At 37.7% G+C, this 25,441-nt stretch overlaps 1 protein-coding gene across 1 annotated transcript in view; it reads right to left on the bottom strand.

The window, feature by feature from the left end:
* The window catches only part of LOC110029412, a 34,209-nt gene extending 10,886 nt beyond the window's left edge, over window positions 1–23,323 (bottom strand). The window contains exons 1-7 of the mRNA XM_020731692.1: window positions 23,130–23,323; window positions 22,777–22,933; window positions 22,483–22,665; window positions 22,259–22,358; window positions 22,138–22,159; window positions 19,621–19,663; window positions 3,504–3,656 (exon numbers count right to left, since the gene is read on the bottom strand). Coding sequence (XP_020587351.1) covers window positions 3,504–3,656; window positions 19,621–19,663; window positions 22,138–22,159; window positions 22,259–22,358; window positions 22,483–22,665; window positions 22,777–22,835 — 560 coding nt within the window. The 5' untranslated portion in view covers window positions 22,836–22,933; window positions 23,130–23,323. The remainder of the gene's footprint in view (window positions 1–3,503; window positions 3,657–19,620; window positions 19,664–22,137; window positions 22,160–22,258; window positions 22,359–22,482; window positions 22,666–22,776; window positions 22,934–23,129) is intronic.
* Window positions 23,324–25,441: the final 2,118 nt, after the last annotated feature.

The raw sequence follows: 25,441 nt of genomic DNA, 5'->3' as shown, positions 1-25,441 counted from the left end.
TCGAAACGGTGGAGCCCGGTCCACTATGCTAGGGCGGTTACTTTGCTTTGGAGAGTCACACCTCTTCACAAATAATCACATGGAGAGTCACACCTCTTCACAAATAATCACTCCCGCCTTCCTCTTTTGTGAATTGAAGCATCTCTTCGCTCCCTCCTGTTCGTGATAAAAGACTTCGGATGGCTCCTTTAGTTTCTAAGTCATGTTTTGAGTTCTTCGGGCTTTTTCGGGATAGAGGAAGAGTTCTTCGGGCTTCCACGGAACAGTGGAAGAAAAATGCAAGAAGAAGTAGTTCCTTGCAGTAGATGAAGAAGAAGGAAGAAGGAAGAAGAAAGAAGAAGAAAGAAGAAGAATGTTCTCCCTTGGCTTCTTCTTGGTGACTTGTGGCAGAAGAGAAATTGGGTTTATTTCTCTTGTAAGATTGTCTTCTTCAGTGTATCTCGGTGTAAAGTTTTCTTCGGTATATCTCGGTGTACAGAAAAGAAAAGAGAGAGAAGAAGAGAGAGCAACGAAGTAAGAGTGAGAGATTCCACTTGTAAGTCAAGGTGATCGACTGGTGTAAATTTCTCAAATAGTAATATCCTCTGCAACTCCGTGGACGTAGGCAATTTATTGAACCACATAAATCTGTGTTTCGTTGTGTTACTGTTTTTCTAATGTGAATTTTCTCGTTCTATTTTTTCGATTCATCGTTAATCGGTTTAAATTTTGTATATTTCACAACAACTGGTATTAGAGCGTGGTTTTGGATCTGAGAAAGAATGATGGTTGCATATGAAGTGAAGGTTTCAGGGATCGAGAAGTTTGATGACACTGATTTTGGTTATTAGAGAATGTAGATAGAGGATCATCTTTATGGGAAGAAACTTCATCTTCCGTTATTGGGGAAAAGACCTGAAATGATGGATGAGGCTGAATAAAATTTGTTGGATTCAAGTTCGGGTGGTTATTCAATTGACCCTATCGAGATCCGTTGCACACATCGTCGTCAAGGAAAAGACAACTGTATATCTTATGGCAGCCTTATTAGGTATGTATGAAAAAGTCATCGGCGAATAACAATGTGCATTTGATGAAGAAGTTATTCAATTTGAAGATGGCGGAAGGTGTTTCTGTTGCTCAACACCTGAATGTTTTCAATACTATCACAAATTGATTGTCGTTTGTGAAAACTGATTTTGAAGATGAGAAATGTGCACTGATCTTGTTGGCTTCATTGTCAGATAGTTGAGAAGCTATGAGGATAGCAGTTAGCAGTGCTGCAGGTAAATCCAAACTGAAATATGATAATATTCGTGTTTTGATTTTGACTGAGGAAGTTCGCAAGAAAAATTCTGGCAAGATCTCAGATTCGAGTTCAGCACTGAATGTTGATTTCAAAGGGAGATGATATGACAGGAACTCAAGTATAGGGAGATAAAAATCAAAGTTTAGTGAGCAGACAACCTGTTGGAATTGTGGCAAGATTGGCCTTATAAAGAAAAACTACATGAATCCTAAGAAGATGGTGAATGATAGCGCAAATGTGGGATCTGAAGAATCACAGGATGCATTATTATTAACAGTTTATTGTTCTGGTGAAAACTTGATATTGGATTCAGGGGCTTTAAATGTGGTAGGAAATCTACCAGAGGCCACAGTGCATGGCAGTGATGGAAGTGAAGAGGAAAATGAGTCTGGGGCACCCATTTCTACTGTTCCATAGATAGATGTTGAAGAACCACAGAGCTATGAAGAAATCTTGCAAGATGAAAGTTCAAGTGAGAGCTGATAGAACTTCCACCAGGGAAGAAGACATTGCACAACAAGTGGGTGTATCAGGTGAAGAATGAGCGTGATGTTAGTAAGAGTTACAAGGCTAAACTTGTTGAAAAAGAATTTCAGCAGAGGCAGGATGTTGCCCATGCAGTGGGGGTTGTAAAAAGAGACAAGAGTGACCCAGGAAATAGCTTGGAGGTGCAAAGCTATGTGGAGTCTGCTGATATGTTAACTAAGGAATGTTAACTATGGATGTTACTCTTGAGAAACTGAAGTTGTACACAGCTTCTGTTGGTCTTCTGGAGTGAAGACAGGACTTTGAGTTGCAGAAGTGGAGGATTCAAGTTGGAGGATTCAAGGTAGAGGATACATGTTGAAGAAAAATGCGACACCGCCAGTGGAGGATATCAGTTTGAGGGAGGAGATGTTGCAGCCTTTGTACCGGTCTCCAAGTAAAAGAATTGCTAGAAACGGTGGAGCCCAGTCCACTATGCTTAGGTGATTACTTTACTTTGGAGAGTCACACCTCTTCACAAATAACCACTCTCGCCTTCCTCTTTTATAAAGTGAAGCATCTCTTCGCTTCCTCCTGTTCGTGATAAAAAACTTCGGACAGTTCCTTTAGTTTCTAAGTCACATTTTGAGTTTTTCTTCGGGCTTTCTCGGGATAGAGGAAGAGTTATTCGGGCTTTCTCGGGACAGTGGAAGAGAATTGCAAGGAGGAGTAGTTCCTTACGGTAGAGGAAGAGGAAGAAGGAAGAAAGAAGAAGAAGATTGTTCTCCCTTGACTTCTTCTTGGTAGCTTGTGGCAGAAGAGAAATTGAGTTTATTTCTCTTGTAAGTTTGTCTTCTTCGGTGTATCTCGGTGTAGAGAGAGAAGAAAAGAGAGCAACGAAGTGAGAGTGAGAGATTCTTCTTGTAAGTCGAGGTGATCGACTGGTGTAAATTCCTCAAGTAGTAATATCCTATGCAACTCTGTGGACGTAGGCAATTTGCCAAACCACGTAAATCTGTGTATTTCGCTGTGTTACTGTTTTTCTGGTGTGAATTTTCTCGTTCTATTTTTTTTTTCGCTTCATCGTCGATCGGTTTAAATTTCATATATTTCACAACACGCAGAAAGAGTAAAGATGTAATTGGTACATGAAAAATCTAATTAACAACTATTAGTCAATTTTTTGTATTTCGTCCCCTCATAGGTAGCAAAACTCACAAGAAAATCAGACACTCTCCCTCCCTCCCTCCCTATCAATCTATCAACATATAAGAGGGCTTTTCACCTCTTAGGAAGAAATGACCAAATGATTGTGTGATCTATGACATCAAAATAAGTTAATGATAGAGTTTCATCAATTCTTATAATCGGTTAGCCAATCATTATCCAAGGCAAAAAATACAAGAATGATAAAAAGACAAATAAGAGCCCACATGAGAAACCATAATTATGCCTATGATCTCCAATGCAATTAAATCCACTGAATATCTCTAAATACTGTAAACCCATAATTTAATTTCAAGCCATTTGAAAGTTTCTACACATTCAAATAAAAATTAGTGTGCAGCTTGAGCCATCCATTCGGAAAATTTTATTGCATTCAATTGAAGATCAAGTAATTTTTAGATCTCATGAAATTGAATATATAATTAGTTTTATGATATTAAGACAATCGATAGTTTAGACTGTCCATTTGATACTCATAATGTCAAATTCTAAATGGTAATAAAAACATTGAGTTAGCGCGAACCTCAAGCGAATTGCACCAAACTGATCCGCAAAAAGAAGAAGCTCAGATACAGATTCTAAATTGAAACCAGCAGCTGATGCCCTAGCACAAGCAGTAGCCAAGTCCTGCTTTACAGTAAGAAGCCGTCCATCAATTGCTCTCAGAAGCTCTTTCCTGCACAGCATAAACAGCAAATTTTAGCTCAACAATAATAGCGCTAGATGATGCAGTTCAATTGCCTTTATCACGGCTTAAAATAAAAATACTAGAACTAGAGAAAAAGCCTAGTAATTGCTTAACGTTAAAGTATTACTAGTTGATAAGATTTCCCACATATTGATGTTAATTTTGAAAGTTGAATCTTTAAAGCTCACATCATGATGCAATAATAATTAAGATGATAACCGAAACTAACAGTCAAATCATAAGGCAATGAGAGAAAATAAAAAAATATTGAATGGATGGAATAAATATGAATTCAAATTTTTCTGAAGAAAATGGAAGCTCTGTACAGAACATGCTCTTGTATACAATTGAATTTTCCAACTTAACTTCAATCATCACTGTCATCTCTACTAATTCATTTCAAAAGTTTGCTTTTACAAAAATAGTTTGCGGAATCTTTACATACAAATGCCAGTCTAAGTATCTTAGAAATTTTCTTTCAACTTAATTCTTCCAAAATATAAATAATTATTCCAATCTAAAATTGTAAATGACAATGTCACCAAAATAACTTTCTCATGCCTTCCCAAAACTGGTTTCCTTTGCCAACCACCTTTACTACAAACGCTCAAAAGAAACAACAAGCATTGAACCCTTGAACAGCTGACCAAATCTTCAACACAATGCAACGAGAGGACTACTAGTTTTGTCTTCAAAATGTTTGTACGACATCAAAGGCTAAAGCAGAATATACTCTTCGAACCGGGCACAAAAGCAACTATTCCATCCATGACATGAGTTATGTTAAGATTTAAAACTACAAACTATGGAATTCTGAGTTTATTATTTTAGATTTATTCTCGTTAATTTCTTTCTTCTTATGTTGTATTTCTTTCCTTTTATTAGTTGTTGCATCTTTGGTAAGTTGCAATGGTAGGAATTAGGTTTGTCCTAGCCTTTACTTATTATATAAGGAGAAAGGTTGTAATTTAATGATTAATAAAGAAAAGAATATAATTTTTTCATCGTATCAAGCAAAAAAATAAATCATAGCTCTCCATCAGCCGTTGGAGCCCCTCCAACAGTCGTCCAGCAGATGGAAACCTCCCTGCAGTCATCGGAATCAATTCAAACGGCCCACAAGCCCTCCTACGCGTGTTGTCGTTTCAACATTTAGTTTGTGATCACACACTCCCTCTTCACATTGCTTCTGTGAATCTCGATGGCCTCTCTTGTACTCAAGAGAAGGGTAATACGAAAGCAACCAAAACTGAGTGATCTCTGGCCTCTTTTGTTCAAATTTTCAGTCCCTAGCTGCATCCCTTCCTCCGGTGGAGGCCATAACCCGTTACTTACATTCAAATGGAGCCCTCACTCATCTCTTTCACTCAAACAGATCATCTCGCTCGCAAGTACGGATGATAAGAAACAATGGGATTCTCAACTCCTGGTATTCAGACGAGGTTGAAACTTCGGGAACCGTTGGTATCAAACGGAGATGAAATTCTGGGAACCGTTGATATTAGACGGGAACAAAAAATGGGGAATTGTTAGTATCAGGGTGTTATTGATAATTATTATGTTGAAAGGGGTCCAACCTTTATCAAGAATTAATAAAGTCTTCAAACTAGGTGACGACTAAATGACATGGTATGAGAATAATTGGGGCTTATAAATTATAAATGTTATTCCTATGATTAGATTGATGACTCATAAATATGGCTATGATTACACATGTTTTATATAGTTGTCATGATTTTCTATATTATATGTCTTTTCTTTTACATGTTTTATACGATTATATAACATATTGTGACGTGTTGAACACAAGTACATGAGCTACATATAATCATACTTTCTTTTTTTTTCATCTATAAATTATTTTATTTAGTTTTGATTATTTCGCTAAGCTTTTTGTAACCCACTCTATGTTGTTGACTTTTTGAAAAGGATAAAAAATATGAGGGCAAGTAGCCAGATATAAAATGTAAAACTTTTGCATTATACAAATTTAGGCATTTGTATACACTTTTGAGTGCATACTATTATATTAGATTTAGCAGGTATATATATTATATCACCAATAAATATATATATATATATATATATATATATATATATATTTTGGTGATATGAATTTCTGACGCTTCCAAGTATATGAAAGTGAATAAATTATGAAATGAAATGCATTACGAATATTGAGACGATTAAGTTTTGGTGAGAATTTAGTTTGTTTGAGTATTCTGCCTCTATCGCACCAAGGTTTACCCTAAAAGGAGGGATTAGTTGGGGGCAGTCGTTATTGTTAGCAAGGAAAAGAAGAAAATGAGTAATTGTGCCACAGGAATCTGAGGTTCGGACCGACACGAGCAAATGACCAATCAGCCATCCTGCTGGACCGGACCGATGAGAACCAGTTGAAGTGGAAGTTTCTACCTCTTGTCATCTCTTGTTCTAATTTCTTCCCTTTCAAATCCTTACCTTCTTACTCGGGCTGCATTTCACATTCCTGTCTTTGCCTTTCTACTCTCCTATAATCCTTGCCTATTTTCTTACTTACCTTGTCTAGTGACCGATCATACCGGATACCTAGTGTTTTTGGATGAAATATTGTAAATCAAAAATATGTATTATAAATTTTATAACTTAAGTTTTTTCCATAATTTAGCACTACACACTAGATATTTTACGCAAGCGTATATATCGTTCAAATAGTATCAGATTTTAAGTCTAGAGTATCAATCCCACAGGAAATGTTGTTATCTTAAAAACTTAAGAAAAGGTCTAGCCTACTATAACGAGTCTTAGCATGGAAGTAAAGTCGATTTAAATTATGCTTGTAAATTCTTCCAAATTGTCACTAAACCTATAGATTTACTCTAAAGTTAATTTTACTAAACTTAAATAAGTTGAGAAAGGTCAAGTTATGTAAAATAATCTCCCCTTGCAATGAAGTAAATAATTTGCATAAGAATGGAACACTTAGAATATAGATTGTAATTAGTGACAAATAGAAGCATTCTTCTTCTTTACCCTCTTTTGATTGTATAAAGAAGTTTGGCTTAACTAGGTAAGTATTTATGTCTGTCACCATAGAAAATTCCAAGTTACCCCTATCAAAACCTATCTCCCTATTGTCGGTCAACTTTTTTGATTGATTTGAAAATATGGTATATGAAAATAATTTTTGTAATTTAATTTAAGTATAAGAGGTATATAGTTTAGGTTTTGAAATAGTATGTTTTAATTTTTGAAAAATGAGACCAAATGGATCTCATTCGTCCAATAGTTTGCATAATCGTGTCTGATACCGCGAATACTACACCCTCCCGAAAGATAAGTGTAGACCTCGGCGATAGACCCAATCCAGCAAACTAAGAGATTTGTGACATCCGTTTAGTCTGCGAACCTTTTATATTTCCCCTATCTAATACAAAGATTAAATAGGGTTTATTTTACCTGGGTTCCAAGTTCCATATAGAGGCAAGCCCCTATATTTAATTACATCCCAAATGACGGGAGTCACTTGAGAAAACTCTCGATAATGATCAGTGGTTCTAGTCTTCAAGAATGCAAAGTTCAAGTTTTCACGGTAGGATGTGGAAAAACAAGTGGGAGTGGCTCAAGTAAAAACAATTCTTTCAAGAGTTCAATGGAAGTAAAGGGTAAAGGGTAGGGGGCGTCACAGATCTTGAGGAGGAACCTCAATGACTTCCCAAACTATCATAAGATGTGGCTACATTTTGGAGACAATGTTAATTAAGTGTTTGATCCTGCCAGTTTTATTATTTGGGACTTAAACTTGCATAATGTCTGATTATAAAAATAGCCCACAGAGATAAGAGGGTTTACGCCGTGTCACACGACAACCTCGGAACCTAAGGCGGATTAGGACTTACGCTGCACAACATGGTTGTACAGGAGCCTAAAAAGAGAGTGTGAGGATTTACATCGCGTTAGACGAGCTACCTCGAAGTCCTATGAGTTGTTATTATACTAGGAAGGGATAATGCTGAAGAAGATCCTCTTGCTGCTCGGTTTGAATTCCTCGTCGTGCTGCCCACAAAGTTGGTTCCAAGCTCCTGTCATCGCGACGGCTTCATGGTTTAAGTGCTTGAGATTAGTAGTTTACGCTTCACAGTTTTGGTGTCAATGTTTTGGTTTTGTTTTATTTCGATTTTGGTTTTAGAACTGGTTTTGCATGCAGAATAATCAAATTGCGGGTAAATAAAAGATACTTGAAAGGTAAAATGCAATAAAGTAAAATGCTATAAATAAACTGTAAAAGCATACCTGGGCAACTGCTACTGTTGCGTTATTAATGTTGCGAGCATAGTATGATTTGTAGCATATTTAAACATACTTGCAAGAAAAATAAATAAGGCAAGAAAACTCAGCATGAAAGTCATAAAAAAACTAGTATAAATCACGAGCAAAAGAAACCTGTAACCACATATGACAGCTCAGGACTAGGTATAAGACATTGGTAAAAGTAGGGGGCTCAGAGCTGGGTTATATGCTTCCCGACCTTGAACAGGAGTTACCGGCCCGACAATCTACAGAAGACAATTCTTAACATCAATCCAAGTGACTAGCCGTGGACCTTTATAAATTTTCGTAGAAAGATTTTCATGCAAAAGTTATTATTTAAGTCTTTTTTATTCAGAGTTCTTTTAATCATGCAAAAGAAATTTTTATTTTATTTTTGTAAATATTTTTGTAAAATTGTATAGTCCACAAGCTAGTCACTCTAATTGTGCTAGAACTACTGACAACCTAAGAGTGTCGGGGGCAAGGATCCCACCAAGAATAGGCGAATAATATCATGGATCCTTCCATCTCCGTTATTGAAGATCCTTGAGGTAGGAGATAATATTCTAATAATCTCACTTCGTATTCCTTATTTAAGCACACATAAGCAATGTCGTCATCCGTCATCTGTCGTCATCGCCCTCGCCACCTAGACCCTAGATTTATCCTAGTCCGATGATCCATATGTGGCGTTAAGAAATTTCCCCAATTGTTAAGAGAATTTGAGTGTAATATTCAAGCCCAAATCCCGGTGCACTGGGTTTTATTGTAGGTTAAGTCATTGAGGAAATTTCACTGTTGATTTAATTAAGGAAGCATGGGTCACGTCTCGGTGCATCATGTCTAGTGTTTTAGTCAGTTTGTGAATTAGGGTCAAGTGTCTAGTTTCATTGTGCATTCGAAGATTAGGTGAATAGACTCTTACCTAATGTATGTTCCTGAAATCTAGGAAGTCTGTGCTGAGAATTAGGTGGATGGACTCTCACCTAGGGTGTGCTCCTAAAATCTAGGAAGTCTATGCTGAGTTAGGTGAATGGATTCTCACCTAAGGTGTGCTCCTAAAATCTAGGAAGACTATGCTGAGGATTAGGTGGATGGACTCTCACCTAGGGTGTGCTCCTAAAATCTAGGAAGCCTACACTGAGGACTAGGTGAATGGGTTCGCACCTAAGGTGTGTGCTCCTAAAACTCTAGGAAACCTACTCTTTAACTTATGCTTAAGGTGATTTGAGGTTTTCTATATCTTCCAATTAATTAAATCATCAATCCCCATATTTATGACTTAAGTGTGTAACAAAAATAACAAAAAAAAAAACACACGAAAAGATAAGGTTGACCCACTTCCAAAACTAGTAAAGTTAAGGAGGAAAATAACGAATGGATCAACCTAAAAAGAAAAGTTTAAATGATAATTAAGTAAAACCCAAAACGGTAGATAAAGCTCTCCAAATCCAGTCTCAAAATAGTAAATGAAGTTGTTAAACTCAACCCCAAAAACAGTAGGCAAAACTCTCAACAAAAATTGTCTTTTTGCAGGTGTTTGAGAACAAAACACTAAATAGAAACAATCAATGACATAGATTGTTGTAGCATTGTAGAAATAGACATGTCATGCCAAAACCAAAGGATGAACTGCCCAACTTTAAAATTCAATGTATTTTATAAAGTAATCACACACAATGTTATAAATTCTCAAGAGACAAAATTTATAATGAAAAATCACTGTCTAAAGAATATGTGTCATTAAAGATGCAAAGGACTAATGACATTCAATACAATTTACTAAAAAAAATGAAATTTATCAAAGTTATTCAGCCCAAAGATGATCATCTTTTGCATTCAAATATAAGTAGTTGCAAATTCCAAGAAGACAAATCATCAATGCTAGTATAAACCAACATAATCCACCTGTCAAAATGATGCTGAAATACAGGTTACAATGATCATTATCAATTTATGCATGAGCCAATAAAATGTCACAAATTTCTTTAATCTCCAAGGAATATAGAAGCAAGCAGTGGCAAACTTGAATTACTCAATAAAAAAATGCAGATTGCAACAATATCATGCCTTTGTCATCTGAGTCAGTTCAAGACGTAATCGAAACAAAAGTACATATGCAACCATACCTTCCACTAGGAATAGAGGCTGAGCGAAGAGAAGTAAAAAAAGTTCGGCTCTGTGTTCGTTGCAATCTCGTCACTGCCTCCTTGCTAATGTCGATCGTAGAAAATTCAATTGGGACAGCAATGGTTTAAGGCGAATCGGGATCGAGAGGGAAAGGCAGGGTCGATTAAGGGTTTCGGTGGAGGCGATGGGGAAGGCTGGGATTTCTGTTCGCAAAGGAGGCGTGTAAGGCGCAAGAGGAGCGAGAGAAGTGAGAGTCGAGTGGGGGACGATGTGCGGCTTCGGTGCGTTTGACGAGATCGAACAGAGAGCTGTCCTTTGTGGGGAAGATGTGGGAGACGGGATCGAGCGGGAGAGGAGCTTCGATCGCGAGCGGGAGAGACGTTTCTTCGGTCGAGCAGAGGAGCAGAGGAGCAGGGAGCAGGTGAGCAGGCGAGTACGGTGAGTGGTATGAGCGGCAGAGGCGGGCGAGGGAGATCAGACGAAGGCTTTCGGAACAGAGACGGAATCTAACTGAAGGATGATATTTCGGTGCGTGAGGGAAGAGCCGAATGGCTGTTCGGCGTTTTGACGGGGTGAAGGAGGTGTTCGATCGAAGAGAAGAAGAGGTGTTCGATCGAAGAGAATAAGAGGCGAGCGGGGGTTCGCTGTGCCGAGGTGAGGAGGCGAGCGGGATCGGAATAGGGAGAGGTGTCGCGGAGCGAGCAGGAAGCCGACGAGGGTGAGCGAGAGTGAGGGCCGGGCGAGAGGAGGGCGAGCGAGAGAGAGGAGGTGTCGAGCGCAGAGGGAGAGCGCGATCGAGCAGATGAGCAGGAGCTCGGGAGAGGCCAAGGAGGAAGATCCCGGAAGAAGAAGATGATCCTTTTAGAATTGGAGCGAGGGAGAGCGGGCGAGCCGAATTAATTAAAAGAGTCGTTACCTTTACCTTGGCGGGGAATTAAAAGACTTCCATTTAGGTATTACTGTCCAGCCTGAATCAAACCCAATTTGGACTTAGGTTGAGCCCGGGCCCGCGCCCCGCTAATTAAAAATAATAATAATAATAATAATAATAATAATAATAATAATAATATGCATCGATATCCGTGCTAATCACTCGCGTGCGAAACCACGACAATGCGGGTGTCCTTCCTAGCTAAAGTCGACGTCCCGGACGCGTCGGCGCGGTCCATTTTGTCATCCGGGGTCATCCAGACGAGTTCACCGACGGACGAGTCGATTCAGGTCAAAGTCGTGTGTGGTGCAGTGAGTGCATGAATTGCGGCGTTCACAAGTAATCGAGTCACAAAGGATTCACCTAAGGTTGTTTGATCCTATAGGAACTTATTTTCGGGCCCTCTACATGTTGGTCCTTAGCCCTTGCAACTATAAGTTGAGTGCTTGGAACCACTCATGCGAGTTCTTCACCAAAATGAGTCAAGAGGTGGCTTGAAGTTAAAATGAGTCAAGAATTGGCTTGAAGTTCTACGGGAGGTGGGCTCCATTGCTAGTCCGCTAGGATGGTCAATAAGAACTCCTAAAGCTAAATCCTAGGTTCTAAGAGAAGGAGACTAAGACCTCACTAAAAATGAGGTCAACATCTATCTATTTGCACTGTCTTATGAACTATTTTTCCTTTACCCAATAGTGCAATGTGGTTTCTACTAGTTGTTAAAGTCATAGCCTCTTGGATCATTATGGATTTATAACAGGTTTTAACATATCAATTGGCCAAATTAATAAGTAATGAAGCATGAAGTAAAAACCATCACAATAATGAATAAAAACTTATTCTAAATGTATCCACCTATCCTACACATATTACTATCTCATCACATAAGAAAGGTAAAAATGATCTACTCACAATGCATGAAAAAAACACAATTCATTATCTTATGATAAAGAAAATTCACACACAAGTTTACAATTAATATAAGACCATATAGAATAAAACACTTATATTTTTCCAATAGAAAAGAAGTGAAAACTCCTCCCTAAATGATCTCCAAGTGTTTCCTACACTGCTTACAACAATTCTTTACAATTTCCTCTCAATTCTCTCCAAGAAAATGCAGAAAAATACAAAATCTAATTTTAAATTGTACTTTCCTGCACACTTGGACTTTTTCATTGACTTCACAAATGATCCTTTTTAAATTCTACTTTCCTGCACACTTGGACTTTTTCATTGACTTCACAAATGATCCTTTTCGATGATCGAACTGTTTCTTCCTGTTCATAATCCCCAAATTCGTGCATAACTGTTGCAGAAACCGCCCATGTTAGTTATGGCGCCTAGGCGCCAGTCTGTGGTTGCAAGCGGTAGAATGCATCATTAAATATAAGGAGGTACCCGGGGATAAACAAGTTATACTATTCGCTATCAAATTGAAGAAAAGTACCTCGTTATGGTGGAAAAATCTGCAGCGATAGCGCAAAAGAGACAGAAGCAATAAGATCACCCAGTGTGCGAAAATGAAGAAAGCTATGCAGATGTACCTGCCACCCCATTATCATCGTGATATGTTCCTCAAGATCCACAACCTAGAGTTGCGAGACCTTTCAGTCGAGGAGTTCACGACAAAGATCAATTACAGATGAAGTGTGAGTTAGTCGAGCAAAAAGACCACACAATCCCCAAGTATCTTGGGGCTTAAAACTCGTCATTAGCAAGGTTGTTCAATTACAGCCCTATTGGACTTTAGGCGATGTCCAGACCCTGGCATTAAAGGTAGAAAGCCAGCAGAAGTAAGCCAGTCACAATCTTCTTTCTTATAGTAGTCAACATTCAAGCCATCACCTATAGCAAGCCTGTCGATAAGACCACATTCGGTGCTGACAAGACAATACCATGAAGCAAGAAGATCACCCTGAGCGGACAAAACAAGAAAAGGATAGATCATCCGAGACAGTTCTTGCCCGGAAGTGTTTGTTATAGCCACATCGCTGCCAACTGTTCCACAAGCCAGGATGTCTCATTCACTGAAGATGGCATCGTCTAGGAAGTTGGGGAAGCCAAGACAGAGGATAGTTTAGAAGAAGCACTTCAACATCCTAAAGAAGAAAACAAAATGTTGATTATACGGAGGGTCCTGTAGTCTAAATAAGAAAGGGACCCAGCATGGATGAGGCACAGCATCTCTGCACCACGTGTATTGTATGAGGCAAAGTCTACAGCTCGATCATCGACAGTAGAAGTTTTAAAAACGTCATGTCCACGCTAACGGTGAAGTTGAGATTAGCCACAAAAAACATTTGCGATCCTATTCTCTCACCCGACTGAAAAAGGAGAATGAGATACACACAGAACAGCAGTGCTTAGTCAATTTCTTAATCAACGATCAACTACAGGAGCAACTTTGGTGTGATGTGGTTCTGATGGACGCACGTCACATTCTACAAGGGAGGTTGTGGCAGTTCGACTGTAAAACTCAACACAGCGGCTTTAAGAACACCTACACGTTTAAGAAGAAAGAGGAGCGCATTCTGTTGTTATCTGTCAAGGATGCGAGAAGCATGATCGACACAGAGGATGGCGCTAGTCTCACGGGCCGCCTTCCTGTAATTAGCTTGAGATGTGTCGATAGCACTTGCATTAGTCCTCCTAGAAGATACCGACGAGGAGAGTGAGATACCCGCACGTCTACAACCGTTACTACACGACTTTCGGAACGTAATGACTGATAGCCTTCCAGAAGGATTACCACGACTAAATGACATCCAACACGCCATAGACCTCATAGCAGGATTGGTGTTACCAAATCAACCCGTTTACATACTGCGACCTGTGGTACGAGGAGCTGCAGCATCAGGTGTGGGATCTCGTTACGAGATGATTAGTCTGAGAGAGCCCTAGTCTGTGTTCAAGAAGGACGGTTCATGGCGGGTGTGCATTGTCAGCCGAGCTATTAATAAAATTACCATCAAATATCGATTTCTCATAACATACTTAGATGATCTCTGAGATCAATTACACGGAGTCACTGTCTTCTTTAAAATCGACTTGCGCAGTGGATATCATCAGAGAAGACAAGTGAAAAAAACAACCTTCAAAACATGAGATGATCTCTACACATAGACAATTATACCTCTCGACCTGTCCAACACACCCAACACTTTCATGCGATTGATAAATCAAGTGCTCCTGGGCCACATTGAGAAATTTGTGATGATCTACTTCAACAATATTCTGTTATATGGTAAATCCAACGAGAACTCTTGCAAAAGCTTCTGGCGGTTTTAGGGGTTTTACAAGCCAAAAAACTATATGTTCGCCCGAAGAAATGTCTCTTCATCATATTTAGCGCAGACATCCAGATGGACCCAACAAAGATCAAGACAATTGTGAGCTAGATCGCGCCTCAATCATATTTAGCACAGACATCCAGATACGACAATTTCTAGGGCCAGTCTCCTTCTACCGAAGATTCATCAGAAACTTCAACCCTATCACCACCCCCCTCACAGAACTGTTGAAAAGAAAAGAATTCATTTGGGCAACCACAACTCAGACCAGCTTCAACATGCTAAAGTAGACGGTGACTCAAGCACAAATTCTAGCCTAACTAGATTTCAACGTGGTTCGAGATCGAGGGTGATTGGGGTTGTACTCAATGAAGGATGTCACCCCATCGTTTTTTTTCTAGCAAAAAAATGAATGATGCACGGCGAAAATATTCAACCTACGCCAAGAGGTTTTATGTCATTGTCAGAGCTCTAGAGCATTGGAGTCATTATCTACTGACGAACAAGTTCACCTTATTCACGAAACACAAAGCTTTAAATTTTTTAAGCAATTAAAGCAAACTAAAAGGGAGACACGTCGCATGGATGGAATTCTTAGCTTCATTCCAATTTGTGCTCAAGCACAACGCTGGAAGCCAGAACCGCATCGCAGACGCACAAGCTATCTTCACCTGCTAATCACGTCTATTGACGACTCGCGTTGTGGGTTTTGAGATTATTAAATATTTATACGAGACAAAGGACTTCCAAGAAATTTGGGAGCAATGTCGGGAGAAGCCTGTCAGGCACTACTACCGAACAAATGGCTACTTATTCTAACAAAATAAATTATGCATTCCCTAATGCTCGATGAGGGTGGTCATCATTCAGAAGAACCACGGTGGAAGATTGGCTGGCCATTTCGGCAGGGATAAGGCTCTCATACTCATGAGAGAGCACTTCCCGATTGACGAGAGATTTAGAGCGACACATCCGACAGTGTAGGAATTGCAATATCGCCAAAAACTGCAGGCAACATACGGGATTGTACACTCCTTTATGGTAACTGAGGCACGACGTTAGCATGGACTTTGTGGTAGGACTTCCCCGCACACAACAGAACAAGGATTTAGTAATGGTGGCAGTAGACCATTTTTCAAAGATGGCGCATTTCGTGACCTACCACAGTACACCAGACGCATCTGACATTGCTGACTTGTACTTCTGAGAGATCATGAAGACTTTACGACATTCCTAGGACCATCTCTTCTGAACGGGATGTCAAATTTCTGAGCCACCTCTAGAGGACCATCTGGGGTAAATTAGATGCTAAGACTCCGTTTGGCGCAGCTCATTCGTTGCGGCGTGTTTTGGCATTTTGAAAGAACGACACATCTGTTTAATTAAAAATGCGGCGTAATCTCCATGACCTACGAGGCCCCAGCATTCGGCGTTTCACTTGGTTCGCGATTACCCGGCTGCCCCTCTCTGCCTATTCCTTCGAGTGATGAAGTTGTCTGGAGTTTATTTTCTTCCCTTTCCTTTCTTCATTCTCCGGTGAGGGATTGTCGATGTTCACTTCTCCTCCACTCTCCTACTATCTCTGGTTCCTCCCTTCAACTTTCATCAATGTTTATTTTTGATTTGTTGTCGCGGTTTGTGGTTTGTGGTATGTGGTATGTGGTATGTGGTATGTGGTCGTTTTGTTGCCGTAGTTCCTGGTATGCAGCCCTTTTGCTCTTCTCGATTTGTGATTTATTGTTCTTCTCTGGTTTGTGGTTTCTTTGCTCTCTGCAGTTCGTTGTTGGAATAGATGGATTCGGAAGTTCCCTGTTTCGTTTTCTCCGTGTCTGTAAGCAACTTGGTTTTTTTTGTCTCTTTACTATTTCTAAATTGTTGTTGGAAGAACGGAGTTTGTTTTTCTTGTGAATTTGTGGAAGTCAATTTTTTTTTTTTGTGAATTTTGGAGAAATCGGTATGTGCTCTCCTTGGTGTATGGGGTTTGCGGTTATAATAGAAGGATTTGGAATATCCTTATTCTTTTATGACTTCTAGTCTCTTAGCACTTTTTGATCTTTGTCTGCAAAAATGGATTTTTGGGTTCTCTTTTCCCACGGCGATTTTGAGTTCTCGTTGCCTTTGCTCAATTCAGTTAGTGAATGTTACTTGAGTTTGAGGTTAACTTGTCTAATGTGATTTGTGATCTGATGGAGGAAGATGATCACCTTTTTAAAACCAATGGGGTGTCTGGTAACTGATCGCGTGTTTTTTTTTGTATGCATAGTAGTGGTGTGGTGGAAATTGTGTGGTGGTGTTGCTCTCTCATATGTTGTGGTTTAAGAGTTGCTGTGGTGGTTATGGTGTGGTGGTTATCGTGTGATGGTAGTGGCGGTGGTGGTGTTGTGATGGTGGTGGTGCTCCCTTTCACATTATGTAGTCATTTATGGGTTGTTGTGGTGTTTATGTGACGGTTGTGGTGTGGTAGAAATGGTGTGGTGATGTTGCTCACTTTCTCATTTTGTTGTGATTAATGGGTTTTAGTGGAGGTTATGGTGTGATGGTGATGGTGGTGGTGTGTGTAGATGTTGGGGGTGGTTTGATATGTGAAAAAATTGCATTAAATTCTTTATATTTTGCACATCTTTTTGAATTAAATTGCACTTTAAAGAAAAATATTTTTTTTATTTTTTTCTTGTAGGTTTAACAGGTATTAGTACTGAAATGAAGTGAAAGGAAAATAGAGCGAAAAGGAAAAGATTCGGAGAAAAAGTAGATTTTGTTAAGACAAGGTCATGGCGCCAGAACCATAGTGCCTAGTCCACCAAAGCCAAGGTCATGGCGCCAAAAGCAGAGCGCCTAGACGCCAGTCCATTAAAGGCAAGGCTATGGCGCTAGATCAGAGCGGCGCCTATGCGCCAAACACCAAAGAGCAACCCGAGAGGTTGGCGCTTAGGCGCCAACACTGAGCGCCAAGGCCCCAATTTTGAAGGCCAAGGCTATGGCGCCAGATATCGCGACGCCTGGGCGCCAGTACCGATTTTTGCACGGTTTTGAGCATTTTCAGTCATCACTTTGAAACGGTTTTTGGGCGAATCAAGACTGTTTTTGGGAGTTATTAAAGAGCAATTACAAGAGAAAATAGAGAGAGACGCCCAAGGAAAAGGAGGAAGAACTCTGGAGCAACACTTGGATTAGAGAGGGAGGATTGAGAGAGATTTTCCTCCATTAATGTGAGAGTTCTTAAGCTTGTTCTATGCAAGTTTAGGGTGTGAGTACTGTGATTTGTATTTAATATTGTGTAAAGAGTTGCAGGAGAGGAGTAAAATAATTGGGTAAAGCATTCTCAAGAGGATTGAGGTAGAGAGATAAGTTTCTTTGTGCTATTTGTTTGTATACTCTTGTATGTTGAAGCTCTTTAATTCAAGGCATGCATGTTATGTTTTATCCATGAATTTTGAGTAGAATCCCTTGTTTTTCTTTGTGATATTATAGTAGACATGTAGGATTGTTAGATTGAATGTGAAATTGTTTTTTATCTATATTTGTGATGGTTTCCTTTTGAACTTAATTTACTTATCAATATGGTCAAATTAATTTGTTAAAATATGTTGTTCAACCATAAAAAACTCGGAAGAGTTATGACATAAACAACTAAGGAAATCACATTGAATTATAATGTATGAATCAAAGTACTTTATAGGGATATGCAAAGGTTAGGGAGATGAGTTAGTGGATAACTTGGACATTTCTAGGGCGACAGTTTAGACCAATTACTAAGTTAATCCTAACTTATTTACATGCTCGTAAGAGGGTAAACAAGATTTATGCTCCTATTTGTCACATGCTTTACTTTATTTCGCATTTCCTCCACATCTACATTATATTATAATCACCACAAGGAATAGCACTCTTAGCACTTGGTAAAAACAAATTTTTATAGCATACTTAGAATTTTTATAGAAATAATTTTAGATTATTACGGCAGGATCGATAGCATAACTAAAGTAATTCAAAATTCCAAACTAAGAACGAATTCCGTAGACAAGAACATTGTCCTATTTTCGATTTCATTTGATCCATGTGGGTTCAGCATCTTGGACTCTTTTAGAGTCATATATTACTGAAACGATACGTATACTTGCGTGAGAAAACACAGTGTGTAAAAATATTTTAAGAATTGAATTAATTTGCTAGTGAGCAAATCAAGATTTATGGTGCTATTATCAGGACTAATACAATTGTGACACGCTGTCGGTGGATCAAGTTTCTGACACACGCTCAGAAGCTACAGTGTTTTCTCGACAACAAATCTACTAATACAATTCGCCTGGGTAAATGTGGCAATTAAAAATTTTGAACGAGCAACGCGGGCTCAGCGATATGTTTACATTTTTAATAAAACCCACTGCAATTTGGAATACCAGTAGCCCAAACACACTATTAAAACAGTAAAAAACACGGTTCAGTTTCGAACTCAGGCGAAAAAGCTGTTCCAAACGCACCCTAAGAAACACTTGATGGCAGACATTAAGTGTCTCAACATTTGATGTTAAACTCCAAGTATCTCAACATCTTTTCTCCACATCTAGCCTTCATTTTTGTACTAAACAGTTGCAATTCTTCTCAATCATTAACATAAATAAAGTGATATCCTATCCTTCTCTCTAACTTTATGTCAAGGGAAATCCTTGAAAATACCTAATACTTCTCTCTTGAAGCTTAGTGGAATATTTGATCATTTTGTGGAAGCATAAGTGCATTCTACCAAATCATGTAAACATGTATCATGTGTTTATTCTATTATATTCAAATATTTTTTACAAGAAATTTTATTAGCATTTTAAGAACACAACTAAGAAAGTCACTGCCGTTACTGTGTTATTGTTAATAACCTTTGATCAATGAGAATCAATAAGTCACATGTTACCGTTTGACCTTTAAATAGCATGTTAATGAAGGGTCAGCATATAGAATTGATTAATCCATGCGAAAAGCCAATGCCAAATTAGTGGAATAAGGTAAAAATGATAGATTCACTCTGGTATTATATAAAATAATTTCAATTATATCAGTACAGGCCTTTAGTTTGGAAAAAGCTGTTAGATTTAAATTTGTACATCTCTATTTATCAACACCAGCCAGAAGCATTGCATCCCAACTAACTAAATTAGGTAAGTGGAATTCATTTTAAGCATTAATATCAGGCTACACGAGCATTCCAGATGGTACAAGTTCACCTGAAGTGTATCAACCAGATAAACCAAACAAAGATTTATAACTAGGCATAAGCCCTGTTACTAATTTAATGAGCTAAGAGAGACCAGAAACTTACTTAGTCGCATCTACAGCTGCAGCAGATTTTGTTTCACTTTCACCTGGACAATGTGTAATTAAAAGAGTGAGTTGAATGGTGAATCCGCAGCAAGTAATGCGTGGTAGTTCTCTGTTACCAAAACAAATTAGCTTGGAGGTAAAAACAGGTAACGGTTCTGGCAACAAATCAGTCAAGTACTTCACAGAATTTAGGTCATCCATGGCATATAGAAATGAATAAAAAATGGAGGGGTGGGGGGCTAAGGTGATCCATCAAGATGCTTTATGAACCTGAGCTGAGGTGATAATCAAGATGCTTTGGTGAAAGTGGAAGGAGATTTGAATTGTCCGATGTTAAAGTGTATTGGGTTATTCTAGAGCCATTTGTCTTTCTTTCTAAACTTGATAGGGATCAATCATAATGCTTCAAGATTTACATGCATCACTAGTAACAAAATTATTAGACATTTATTCATTATCAGTTTAAGTATTTAAGAAACTATGTGAGATATTCTCTCAAGTTTTGGATTTTAAGGGGTTTCTAACACAAATCTAACATAAGATGCGAAATTAAAAATAATAAATTTATACAAAAAACATATGAATTTTGGCGGAAAGCAAACTTTTAATCTCAAAAAACAATTCACTAATTTTGACAGAAAAAAATTAAAAATCTGATTCAAATAAGTGACCTTGGCTTTCTAATATAAATAACAATAACAACAACAAAATTTAAAAAATCACAAGCATCACACCAATGATTGAAACCGTGTAAAAAAGAAATCAGAATGTAATGTATTGGAAAAAAAAAAAACTACACAATCCACTAGCAAAAGAAGGAATGTGGAGAAAGAGAGGGAGAGAGAGAAATGAGAACATGAAAGAACTAACGGGTAGGGAAGTCTCTTGCTTGAATAAAAAAAACACCTCCTGAGTAATAATTGAATTTCATAATCAATGATTAAAATATTTGAATACAGAGAATATTTTCACACCAAAAAGAGACTTCATTTATGCAATAGAATTATTTTTATGCGTGCCTTGAAACTTCTATTTAAACTCCCAATGTAGCAAACAATAATATGAGTTAGAATTTATAGAATATAATCATAAAAGAAGCTGAATACAAGCCAACAAAAAGCCCGAGCAGAAAAGCCGCAAAAATTGCAAGGAATAAAGAGCATAAGTAAAAGAATCACAAGAATTACAAGTCGGAGATTTAACAAGCTGCAAGGAATTGCATGCAATAGAAGCCAAAGAAATGAGAAGCAATAGAATAAAAGCTAGGTGTATAAACGGGGATTAGGGAGCGCTGTGTTAGTTCTTTCGCGCTTGAAAAAAAAAATTCTAATGACTTGTTTAATTGATAATTTTCCTGACAAATCTAAGCGTTGTTATTGAACATATTCTGATAAAAACCATGAATCTTTGAACTATATTTGTCATTCACTACCTATAGCATCCACTAGAAATAATGGACACAATTTTATCAGAAATAATAGTTTTAAGAATTAGATTGGTGCGGTTCTAGAGATACAGGTTGATGATATATTAGCGCCAAACTTGAGGGTGAAGTGAAAAAGATATATATAAGAATTCACAATACTAGTTAATGAATCAGGGAATGAAGCAGATTGTATTCATTGAAATTTGAAATAATGAATGAACTTTTTAAAATTTTAATTTATCTGCATTTGTCATGATCCAATGAATAATTTTTTATGAAACTATTTTCTTGTTATGAATTTTTTACGGTTTACTGAAACATCTTTCTCGATTAAACCAACCATGACCTTATTACATCTTTTAAAATTCATACAACTTTTATAAACATTAAGTGTATGGTGGTAATTGCTATAATTACTAGAAAACTTCCACAAATTATTTTTGCAAATCATTCATATAAATAATAGGTAAAGTGGCAGGATATGGCAAATGTAGGATGACAAAATTCTAATATATTTTGAAGAGGGGGAAAAGAGTTGAAAAGATTTCAACTATATATTTATAAGATAGTACATGAATTTTTTCTTATAACCAACCAACCACACATACATGGCTGATTCAAGTAAAAGTTCCATGTTTGAGGCATAGAAAACTTCTTCAAACAAAAGTTATCCAAATGGTATGAATATTGAATGTATTTATGAATAAATTTATGGCTTTGTTAAGTCAAATTGTTCCCACGAAGTAACAGTTCAAAGCAAAAGAATGTTTAGGTAGCTCTGGCATGTACTAATTAAAACAGTATCAGTCTTCTCGCGATTTAACAAAATGCCATTATTCAAAGATGCAAACAAAGGGTTATCATTTAATTTTCATGTAGATTTTACGTGATTTTACTAACAGCAAAAACTAATCTAAATATATGGATATATAAATAGCAAAGCAACATTTGGAAGGTGAATTTTAAGATTTGATTAATAGCAAAGCTTGAGCAGAATGCAATATGGCAAGCTAAAAACTTGTAAAGTATAATTCTTTCAGCTGAACGTATCAATATCAAGGCACATAAATTAGAACTTATGACACATACCGAAGAGCTGGTCTCTTGCTCCCTGAAAAGAAAAGGCACTTTCAGAAAGTGTTTAAACAATCAATTTTAATAAATCAATCTTAACCGAGAGTTGAATCAAGAATATAGCATATGTTCATACCTGAGAATACATCTTCCTAGCTCCCTCTAATTGTGACATTTCTGCATCGAGTGTATTGACCAGCTCCAACACCTCTGGTGTACTAACAAACCGAACAAACCTATAAATGAACTAAATTGAATCATTCATACTCTTCACTGCTAAACTAATATAAAACGTACTTTAAAAGTAACCAATTTAGTTGTTTCAACTACACGAGGTACATGTTGAATTTATCATTACACCTCTCAACGGTTCCTTTATTGAACCAAGTGGCAGCATTTTTCCTTCTTCCAACTTCTAGATTGATCAAGGGAACGTCACGACAAGCCTGTTCTTCAGCGACCTTCAGATGGGTCAAAAATGGTTTCAAGAAACCGGATGCAAGTTTCTCAGTCTTGCCGTCTTCTGAAACGAACAACTCACACCTGAAAAGAATAGCCAACAAAAGGAATTAAAAAAAAACAAAATTCTCACTAAATGGCAACGACTAAAGAGATATATAGGAACCCAAATTTCACTTTCAATCGCCAAAACACCTTGTCCGTCTTGGGGAGAGTTCAAAAAAAGCACAATCGAGAGGAACACTGGAGTTCATCTTCTCTAGCCGCTACCGTAAATGTCTCTCTCCAAGGCTATCAGTCAACGAAGGCATGAATCCTCCTTCAATTTTCCAAAACACAGAACCCTCAAACCCTGAAAGATACAAACACAGGTTCCCTTCGATATCAATACAAATCCCGACAAAGAAAGAAACTAGCATAACTATCTACAAGCAGAATCCGACCACATGAACCGTATATCATTCTAGATCTACAAAAAGACTCCAAGATCTAACTTCCATTTCAAATTTTAATGCAGAAACCAAACCCACAAACAAGAAGTCGATTACCTAGCAACCGATTGAGAGGCCGCACCAAATCGCTCGAAAGCCAACGATTACCAGAAACCCATGCAATGCAGAAGGAAGGAACGCCGTCGTAGCTCCCCTAACAACCCATCTCCCTCGAACCATGACACGGTACCCGATTTCCCGGCTTTACACGCCGGATCTTCCGACGGCAACCCTAAATGATGGAGGAGGCCCTGATCGCGTCGATCCCTGCCGGCTGAACTCCGGCGCCTTTGTATCACCTTCCATCGACATCCAACATCTAAATCATATCCGCTCACAGTGGCATTGCTCCCCCCGCCTCACTCCTCCCTCCTCCCTCAATTCTTCAAGGCTAAGGGTCCTCAGCTGAGTAGAAGCTCAGCTCCCTCCCTTCCCCCCTCCCCTCTCTCTATAATAGAAGAGTAGATTGCATGGAGCGACTTCTGACTGGAGAAAAGAAGACCGGAAAGACATCAACCACGGTTTTTTTTTTTTTTTTTTTTTTTTTTTTTTTTAAGCCTTTTCCGCGAGCTACTCGCGAACTATTTTGCGGACAGGGAGACGTTGGTTTATAAATTAAGTTCATTTTATAGCAAACATTTTATGCATTCTTGTCATGTAATTTAATTGTATTTTTTTAAATTATGTTTCTTATAATTTATTAATAAGTTGTTGATAAATTATTGACGAATAATTTATTTATTAAACAATTGTAATTATTATTATATATTTTTATTTCTTTTAAATCAATCGCAACTAGAAAATTGTCATCACATCTAGTTAGAAACCATGTGAACATGTTGATTTCAGCAGTTTGAAAATACGATTTTTTGAAAAACTTATTAAAACACAGTTACTCACCGCACCAAATAAGCTACCCAAAACGTGCCAAAATGTAACTTTCTTTTAATGGGCATCACGGTTTACAACTATGAATAAAGATTAGAGAAAATGTTTAAATACATTCATTAAAATTTTGAAGCCTTTTACTTCTCGCAATTAATAAAATCTAGAGATATTCACTTGTGTTTCCTTTCTTTAATTCTTCTTCTAATATTTAGCCCCATTTTTCCATAAATTTCTTAGTTTGATTCACATATAATTTGAATTCAACATTTTTTGAAGTCCAATGGGTGGAAAAATTGTCTGAGATCGAAAACAAGCTTCACAATATGATGTTCTGTTCAAATTATAAATCAAAATGTTTTTACTAATCAGCTTCTTAACTGAATGGAAGGTTTTGCCATTATGTTCTAGAAAGTTTACAAAATCCTTATAGGAGTAGAAGTTGTTGAGGATGGATATTTAAATTATGTTGTTAGTTAAGAACCACCAAGTGTTTTGGGGGAACTAACTTCAAGTCTAATAATTGATAAGGCTCATCTCCCTAAAAGTAGTGCAAAGATGACTTCAACGAAAAGAGAAGAGAAAAAAATATCATAATAATGAATGCATTTTCTCGAGGGATTAAGTTGGGTTGCTCATCTCACTTTGAAATTCTAGACACAGATTCATATAAGAGGAAGGCAAATTCATGTGCTTTGAATTGATGACTTATCTAGTGAGTTTCTATAGTGTTGTAAGGTGTATACTTTTTTAGTAAATTTAAAAAAGTCACCACTTAGTTGATTCTTTCATATTTCACTTAGGAGCATCATCTCATTAGTTGATTTCAAATGATAATTTATCGCTCAATTTGTCATATCTTATAAGCCCTTAAAGATCTTCCATGTGTTATTAAACATATTAGTTACCTTAAGAGGAGTTGAATATCAAGGATATGGAGATAGCTACGGCAAGAGAGGCCCTCACTCAAGATTTACATGATGGACTTCTTACAAATGTTATTAGTTTGCACTACTTAGGGCTTTAGCTAAGTTATTTAAACTTATTGATAGTTATGTCATAGCAATAGAATATGCCAGCATTTTAATTCTATCAACCCTAAGTCAACCACGAATTTCAATTTGAATAGTCATGTCGGCACTATTTTTGGTGTGGGGTTTGCCCGTAAGAAGCTGTCGGTCATCGGAATTGAAACCCCGTTGCCCGCTTCGGAAGAACGTTTTTTTTTTTTTTTTAATTTTATTTTTGAAAAAGATGAAGTCAAACTGACCCCATAATTTTCATAGTTTAGATGAAAGAGCGTTTTACCTCAAATCTTGTATCTATCCCGAAGGATGAACACAAGAATTGAGGGTGAGGCTCGATCAAATAAACTAGAGAAAGTTATGACATCTGTTTGGTCTGCGAAACCAATGTATTGGCCGATAAATTCTCCTATTTAATATAAAGAATTAAATAGGGTTTATATTATGCTGGGTTCGGGA

This window comes from Phalaenopsis equestris, unplaced genomic scaffold (assembly GCF_001263595.1).
Source record: "Phalaenopsis equestris unplaced genomic scaffold, ASM126359v1 Scaffold000572, whole genome shotgun sequence".
Classification (NCBI taxonomy): domain Eukaryota; kingdom Viridiplantae; phylum Streptophyta; class Magnoliopsida; order Asparagales; family Orchidaceae; genus Phalaenopsis; species Phalaenopsis equestris.
This window is presented reverse-complemented; position numbering and strand designations above follow the sequence as displayed.